The 9,369-nt window shown below is 32.5% G+C and overlaps 1 protein-coding gene across 2 annotated transcripts; it reads right to left on the reverse strand.

Annotated features, from left to right (window-relative positions):
- Nucleotides 1–3,740: 3,740 nt before the first annotated feature.
- Nucleotides 3,741–6,710, reverse strand: LOC123711895. 2 transcript variants are annotated; one of them, XM_045664746.1, is made up of 5 exons: nucleotides 6,420–6,710; nucleotides 5,856–5,968; nucleotides 5,195–5,299; nucleotides 4,581–4,763; nucleotides 3,741–4,053 (listed from the first exon to the last, which is right to left on the reverse strand). In XM_045664746.1, the coding sequence occupies exons 1-5, from the start codon at nucleotides 6,538–6,540 to the stop codon at nucleotides 3,982–3,984; spliced, it is 594 nt and encodes a 197-aa protein (XP_045520702.1). In that variant the 5' UTR covers nucleotides 6,541–6,710; the 3' UTR covers nucleotides 3,741–3,981. The 2 variants fall into 2 exon arrangements, with proteins under 2 accessions (XP_045520702.1, XP_045520703.1); XM_045664747.1 differs by having other exon boundaries at nucleotides 4,637–4,763; nucleotides 6,420–6,678.
- Nucleotides 6,711–9,369: the final 2,659 nt, after the last annotated feature.

Here is a 9,369-nt window from a genome sequence, read left to right on the forward strand (position 1 = left end):
TCAGGTCTCATGGACCAACACTAATACTATACCATAGTTTGTATATTACTCATGTATATAATTAGTAAGGTAGGTCAAGATTTTCCTCTTAGTCGTCGAAACAACAATTATACCTTCATTTCTTTACGAAAGGTAAATTGACTAGTCAATGTTTTTTTTTTAAATAAAAATCGTAATGTAGTAATTACAATTACCTAGTCATCAGCTGAGGAATAACCCCTGACACAATTTGAGCAAAAACCGACATTAGCACGCGCCGGATCTACTCCTATCGCGGAGATGATCTTTTACACGATAAAGATACCTTCATACTGAGACGAACGAGATATATATCAGCTAAATCTTTCTGGAATATTGATAAAAAATTGCTATAGGAATGGAGTTTGTAAATCAAGTCAGGTCAGGAGCCTCCTGCTTGTTTGTTCTCGCCTTCCCTGTTCTACAAAAAATAATAATAATATTTTTATAGCAAAGGAAAAATACATGTTAAACAATGTACAATTTTAATAAAACTTCCTTAATAGATTTATTATATTGTAAATCGTTTCGTGTGCTATTTATATATTTTTTTTTCATTAATTAGTAAGTGGCAATTGTTTAAATCTATTATACCTAAAAACACTAGTATTAATAGTGTATAAATAGCCTTATCTGTAACGCTAATTATTCAAATTTTATGAGACGCGCTAAACATTTTATATTTAATTTTTTACTTCATCTCGGGTACTTACCCAAATCAAGCGGTAATAAATTCGAGATTAATGTATTCTAATGTAATACTTTGTACGGACATTGTATAAAAACTTCCTTTATTAAATTTGATAACCAATATACATTTAAAAGATGTTTTGAATGACTCAATCCAGGAAAGGTGCGAAGAAATGGTAGGTTTTCAAGCAAGACAATTACTGATAGGTTTTTAAGACTGGTAGGTTTATAATCAAATCATACTATTAAATATAGTTATAATATAATGTAATGTAAAACGATGCGGTGCTACGACGATTAGTCCGTTGCTACGATACTCTACGAAGCTACGAAATCGAACGTACCTACACTTGACTTGGCATATGTGTATAGGAATTTATTTGACAAAAGATCATCAGGTAATCAATATGTATTAAGAATGAATGGATCTTATCGAGTAGACAAATACAATCGCGAAACAATGATACCATAGAAAACGGAAGCATAGTAATGTAATGATAATTCGCAAAAAAAATTAAATATGTGTATATACGTAGTAAATAAATATATACAGTCCTGTACATAAAATAATATACATAATTTATAAATAAAACGATGATGCAATTACTGTTATAATTGGTATTAAATAGTCTAGTGTTTGAGGAAGCCCCGTTCAATAAAACATAATCTTTGTCGTGAATTATACCGATAAAGAAAATCCACCATATTATGTAAATTTATTTATTCATTAGATTACACAACATTATCATCTGTAGTATAAGTTACAATCTATCTATTCTAAAATATATGGAAATTACGGTGAACATACAAAAAAAAATAGTAAAAAATAATATACACTGCCAATTTTAGAACTAACAAAAAACGTATTCGTTTAACAATGCGGAACTTTTATTTGAAAAATAGTTTATTAGATAAATAGAAATTCTCGGAAAGGTCAGGGAGTCAATGATAATAACGAAATACCAGGAAAATATCTTTACACTCAATTGACTTCTCATTAATCGACGTTTATATATCTTATATTAGCTCTATAGATCTGTAGGTATTGTAATGGATGGTTTAAGAAATTGATTTCATATGTTAAAGGACAAAAATGATGTAACAGATATACGAAGGTGTCCGAAAACAGGATTAGCTTATTACGTGAATATTATTTAGTGCTCCAAAATCAGTGAAGTGAGGAAGATTACTTCTGCAAGCCCAAAGATTTTGAATTAAAACTCAATAAGTAGGCGTATAAATAGTTTCCTATAGAGTATATAATAATTAAAAATGGATAAATAGAAAAATAATATAAATAAAAAATAGAAAGCTTGGTCTCTGTATCGGTATGTATTAATGCTGGCAGTATTTCCTCTATTACATACTCGTTAAGGAAATCACCAGCTCTGGGGTAAGCAGTACTATCTACCAGGCGCCTGCTTGAATCTTTAATGGCGCACTTGAACCCCACGGCCCAAGAGTCTCTACTCCAAAGGGAACAAAATCAAAGTTGGACGAAGGACTTTTATTCCGGCTATTTATTATTTTCCGCTTATTCTACGGCCGCGTCAGGTTTTGTTCTTGTCCGAGGTAGGTTAAATGGGGCATGTAGTATCCCATGGGATCCCATATCATCCAAGGGATTAAAAACATTGACTCCAGCCACTTGCCATCGCCCTAACGATGCCTCTGGCTCCAAAAGGGCTGGAAAATTGAGGGAGGCAAGATACCGGCATTATGTTGTCTTTGAGCGCGGCGTGGCGAGAAAACGAAGTGCATTCTTTTGGAAATGAAGCCATGGTGTCGGAAGCTACTTACTTCAATATGAAATACCAGTTTCCTTTAGTATAATAGTATATTATAAGAGAAAATATTTGATTGTTTGTTTATTTCCATTTAATAGAGACAGACCGACTACTAAATAATAAATTTTGCGAGATTTAAGCATTTTTTGTTTTGTGTTAAGGTGTTCTTTGGATGGAAAAGACTACTTTCTAGAAACTCAAATACCGAAGTTGAAGTCCCGCGACCCTCTTTAGAAAGGCAGATATTTTCTCTGTTTCAATGATAATTTTCTATGCCTAGAATTTTAAGCATTAAGTATCAAACACACGGAGCGGCTTCTTGATATTCTATAGTTCTCGGCATAGCAAAGAACCTTCGTCAGATTTCACAACTAAATAAAGGATTAGCTAATAAAACAAATATTATCAGTAATAAGTACAAAATTTATTTAAACTTAAATATATAGTGATTAGATCACTTCAAGCTTTTTAAGCTTAATCAAAGAGTGTAATTCAACTAATTCAGTACAGTCCAAATATACAGCGAAGCATTTTATTTATTAAAATTAAATTATATTTAAATTCTAGTGTCAATAAATTAAGTACATATATAAAAGTAGTGTAGTACCAAAAAGTGCTTAAAATTCGTACAATTAATCCTACAATAAATTAGGCCAATTACGAATTGAGATTCATGCCTTTTGGCACTTAAAAGACTAGGGTCTTAAAGTAACAATTAAATTATTCTATTAAACAATACAAAGAGAGCTAAGACGAGTCACGTGCTAAACTAAATAATCAACAGTTGGTGACTAGTGCTCACAATTTGGTATGTATTCTACTAGAAAAGGCGTTTCATACTAAGAAAAGTCGCACAGTTGTACAAAAAAGCCCTACAATGACGAAAGATAATATGTATACACAAAGCCGTCTATTATTTAAATTGCGCCAGCATTACTAGCGAGTATTACGTACTTACGAATTGGCTAGTTAAGTTAACAAATAGTACACGCGCCAGAGCAAAATCTTGCCAAGACACGAGACATTTATGTACAATAATAACGACTGATAATCAAGTTCTCTAACCGCTTATCTAGTAGAATATATAAAATTCATAGATCATATCTATATACATACCTATAATATAATATCACATCTTAGGAATTGCGCCATTAGCGCCCTTAATACTGTATGCCAATATAACTAGAGATACAATTAAAGTCCTTTAAATTATTTTAAACTAAGCTAACAACTATGGAACATAGCACCGATTGGTCCCATTTATGCTATAATACTGATACAATTTCTCTAATACTTATTAATTACGGGTTCAGACGGAACATTTTTCCGCCTTCCAACATTTTCTTATTAGTATGAAAATCACACATCCACAGTACGCAATTATCCCGGATTCTGACAGATTCAATCAAAGATGTCTCCAAGATTATCGCACCGTGTTATCAGTCGTACAGTGCGACAATGTCACTAATAGATAAGAAATGTTCAATCACCAATTGGTCACTCTTTTTCGTGGCTCACAAGCACATTTAGACCTATTCCATCTCATATTCATATTTCTCTGTAAAGAAAGAAACTTTGTCAATCTCTGTGAAAGTTAAATGTGCAGTAGGTTCAATTGTATTCTAATAGTTTTAGACATTTGACTCTGTTTTAGAGAATATTCTTCTTCAATACTTTACAATTTACCACCTGTAAAAGGTAAAGTATTTGTGTGCCATCAATATATTTTGCTGGAAAATGAGTCCTGATTAAAGGGTAATTAATACCTGCACCAAGTGTAATTAGCTAGGCGACAAAGGTGCCTCTTAGAACTGGTAGAAATGCCTTAGGTAGCAAAAAACTTGATGGCGGTATGACACCTCCACCACATAGATCAGTAAATAATTAGTAACAAAAACAAAATATTTAGGTAAAAGCTTTAAACACAAAAAGCTAAAGTAAGACAACGGATGTCAGCAAAAACGGCAAATGAAAATGTTGAAAACAACATCCATGCAGCAGAAAAATAAAATTAAAAAAAAAACATCAAAAAGCGTTTGTTACATGCGTGCCGATACGTTAGTGGACATCCATTATCTTACGAACCTTTTTGAGACAATTCCTCCTTTCGTTCATGTTGGGGCACTGACAGGAGCACTTACGAGGGTTGAATATTTTCGGCGCTAAACATTCCTTTGCGCCAGCGACGCAACAGCCACAAGACTCATGAACCACCATCTCATACGTCGAGCAGCTTTCTCTTTTCGTCTTAAGGTCAAATATTCGAACCTGGAACAATGGAAAAGTTATAATCCATAGGAGAGTTTGATCACCTTTCTCAGTATCCTTCACATTAATACCGGAAATCAGAAAGTTGGTTAGGAGGTCAAAAACTAAAACCTCTTTAATATTTCGACTTTTATGTAAGAAAATATAAGTTTTAATAGTTAACTTTACTTTAGGGACGGAGTTACGTAATGGACAAGTGTGTCAAGGATGCCTCATTAGCGGTGATACGTCCTCAACGTGGTAATATTACATATCTACTTACAAATAAGATGAAATTAAGTGTAGGTCGAAGTACTTTCGCCAGCCAAAACACTACAAAACACTTTATGCAAGAAGTCTATCGGATTACCCTAATTGTAGATTAAGGATAAATTGATAGGAAAGAATATTTTATATACTACTTGTATGTTGAAGTGTAAAGAGACACTTACAGGAATGTGTTCTTTTCTGGTTTTAGTGGGCGAGCATTGTGATCCGGTGGGTCCATAGCTACAGAGTCCGACACACCTCTTGACCCAGACGTGGCTCGGCGTCACCTGGGGAAACACAATAACGTCACTCAGCGAACATTCGGATGCGGATTTTCTCACGCATTAAGTCACGGATGTACCCGTGCAAACAGTTCAAGCCTCGTTAAATATTCATTTTTATTTCGTTCATAAATTACTTATTCTTCCACGCGCGAACAGCGGTCGACATAAAATTTTACAACTATTAATTTTAGTCAATTATAAGTTGACGATAGTATCAGTTCTTCTCAGATGAGTGAGATAATAATTGCCCATGGTGACTAAATATGAATTACATAACAATCGTGTGCGCACGTTTAAGATTAATATCGCCAATAAGATGACGAGGAAAGAAGTGTAATAATGATAGCTAAGGTCATAGTCTTTTCTACACATTTTAACAAATTTAATTCGCCTCTATATTTTACAACATTGAGTCACTGATAAGCAGTCGGAAACTTTATATTCCGTTTCTTATCAAATTCATTCATTGACTTTAAAGAAATTACATTGGGATTTATTTTAAAATAATCTAAGCAGACCCTGTTAGCAATTGTTTAATATGGGATGATAAATTAATTACCTGTAAAAAGGAACCTGCCACAGTAAGTTTTTCAAACACTTCTTTGGGTTCGCCGCAACTTGATTTCACAATCAGATCATTCCTTAATTTGTCATGAGTGCCGTTGCAGTCAACTGCAATTAATACATATGTGTTAAATATGACACAAAATAAATTAAATACATTATTATTTACATGCGTGAAAATAATTGAATTAATTATCGAATTAAAATTATTTAGTTTATATAAGGGACCTGTGAATCTTGTGTATAAATGAGGCATTGCAAGGAGAAATACTATTTACATTCGCGGTCTCCTAAGTACTATGCCAATCAATTCTTATCTGCGCACACGCATAGCTTAAGTAGCACACAAGTTGCATCAGAAAAACTTTTTTCAATCGACGCTCCTCTGTGAATGTTGATGACAACACAAAAAATATAAATAGCAATCTGTCATTGTTTCGATAATAACTTTTATATTTCATTTTTATTAACTAGCTCTTAAAAAATAGAAACCTAGATTCCCAGGTACCTGTTAGAGTGTTCGCGTTTTATTTTTAATAAAAGAAACGTGTATAGTCACCTATCTTCACGCCACGCTGCACTTCGCTCTCGCCGGAGGCGACAGACTTCGGGAACTTGGGGTGGTGGTTATAGGCATCCACAATCACCACCACTATCAATAACATCAAAAACCTAGCCATGGTCCTCTTTTCACTTCACTAAGTCACTTTCAACTAATTAAGCCGCATTCACTTTTCAACTGTCACACGTGTTGTACCTTTCGCGGTCCGTTGTATTATGGTTGGTAGCGCGACGATTTTCTATTATAAAGCCTGACTCAGTCTGGTAAGGTGCTATGTGACGTCACGAACCACCTATAGACATCGATATTTGCACAGCTGATGGCTACGTCACTACCACGAAATTCTGCGAACCTTTCAGGGATACGGGCCTTTCGCTACTGCACTTGCATCCGTATGCGGCGAGGGAGTACCGCGATCTCTATCTTGCTTCCGTTCTGTGCTTGCCCCGTGGCTTGCTTACTCACTCCAAGCGCGTAAGACTTAGATAGTAATATATTTAAAATAAATTAGGACAAGTTCATATAAAATAGGACAGGATCGTGGAAAGTTCTAGAGAAACTAAAGATTGTGCATGTACATAACGATTACTTACATTTGAAATCGGAATATTAAAATCAATTGATGCAACTAGATTTATCAGTATGAAGTCCTGTCAATCTGTGATTGTATTATCGGAAAAGAAGAAGTTATTATATCAATTTTATCTAGTAGTGTCTGTATGTAATAGTATTTTAGAAATAATAGTTTTTTGGATAATAATAATAAAGGGCAAGAATTTATTAATAACTCGTGTCGTAATGTGACGAAATCACGTGAAATTATTAATATCGTTAGCTAGAGCTTGTTGAATTTGGGAAATTATTCACTCTGAAAACCGGTCACTGACCTACCTTTAAGAAATATGAATGCGCTAGAGTATTACACGGTATACATGATATTTGAATAAAATATATCGACAGCGTTTACAAATAACATTTTAGAAGATTACGATAAAAATACTGATTAAATTCTGCATTATTTAGGGAAAATAAGATATGAGTGAGTAAATTTGTCGTGTGTTAAGGAATATAACGCAATCATGATAGATATACCAATTTAAAAAAAGAAAACATAATTATCAAAAGGTAACAAGAGAATCAATCTTAATACTTCGGTTTTATTTCTGGCATAAACCTTTACCGAAATATTACCAATGAGTGACAAAATTAGTTTACGTATTATAAAACTTTAAATAAATGTTAATAACGTTTCACGTTTAATAGAATAGTATTTAACAGTCTGTAGGTACAGTTTTAATATTTATTTTAGTAATTATATTACATCATTTTTTTAATAATTATGTTTATATTGGTTTCAGTTAATGGCTTGTTTCTTTTTTTCTGAAGTGTGGTAAAGTGGTGTGCGTGTGTGTATTAAATAAATACTAAATGTCTGTTAATTAGCCTCGTAGCATTGGTATCCATAGTTCAGACGTAGCTCCTTCCGTAGCACCTTATTAATGCTACGAAAAAATACTTTTTTGTTTATTTCATTAACTCTACGGTTGGGTAAAAAAATTACGTTATTTCGTTACTATAAATGTATTTGTATTGCGATTACATAAACATAAAAATCTGCTAAATATACATTCATATACGTACGTTAATTTAACACTGCATGGGTTAATACAGATGTTAAATATATAAAAAATATTAACACTACTTACATTACGTACAGTGACAAGTTTTGTCGTACTTTAATAGAGACAAATCATTTTTAATCAAGAAAAAGGTTGTGTGATTTTTATAGTGTACATTTTAGGCATAAATAAATATATTCAGAATTATATGTGTATTTTATTGTATCGACGAAAAATATAAATCAACTATTACCTACGGATTCAGATGTCTTGTGCCATGCCAGAGAAATAAATAAGTGTTAAAAACTAATCACGATGTAATGAGTAACTTCGAAATAAAGACTAATTAAAATTTGTTTTAACTTAGTCTGCAAAGTAAAAAGATGTCGCAATGTCTCGTGCCAGTAACGTTACGATAAGATAGCGGGTTTCAATTACGCTGAGATTACTCTAACCTTTGGTTTCAGCCGCCTCTTAGATTACATTATCTTCTTCGCCTTTTCAATATATCAAAATGACTAAACTATAAAAATATATAGGCAAATCAAAGAAAGTATTTTCCAAATTACATAAATATTATGGAAACTTATTTTTACCTGTAAGTTTTGAAATTTCGTGATTGGCTGGTGCGTTTCATTGAATGTTTCACGGAAATTTATGACGTCATGGTACTGACAAGGGAAGGACCTTTTGCTTATAAAACAGCCGTATTGTTAGCGGTATGGTGTTAGATTGTGGTGCAATTTACAAGTTTTTTAGAGGCTTAAATAACCTTATATTTGTAACAATTTACAGTCTCAGCTAAATTAATTTAGAGTAAAAAGTAATAAAATGCAATATATTATAAATTATCCAGCGCTTATGAAATAACCTCAACCCAATATATTTTTTATTTAAAACACTCTTTTTTATTAAAGTGAAGTTATCAGAAATTGCGAGACTAATTCACTCCAAAGTTCGAGTTTGTAAATATAAATTTCCGATTATATCCATCTAAAAAGTTTTATTCAAATGTTATATTAGTTCAATAATTTACGACACCTCGCCTTTTTATCATTAAAACATTGTTACAGTATCAGTAAGGTGAAGGAAAATTACTTTGATTATTTGTAAGACAAATATTTTATCTTTATTATTTAAATTTGATTGATTGGCTCTTTTTATTATTAAATTATCTTGAGTAATAAAATCTTCAAATATTTTTTGAATCCATCCCTCGGCACAACTATCACTTATAACCTTAATTGAAATGAATGTAGTGAAACAAACGTTAAAAGAAAATAACATGTGATCCTTATCTTGATAGTTTTTCTAAAAGGACCAAGCCA

Source organism: Pieris brassicae, chromosome 7 (assembly GCF_905147105.1).
Source record: "Pieris brassicae chromosome 7, ilPieBrab1.1, whole genome shotgun sequence".
Taxonomy (NCBI): Eukaryota; Metazoa; Arthropoda; class Insecta; order Lepidoptera; family Pieridae; genus Pieris; species Pieris brassicae.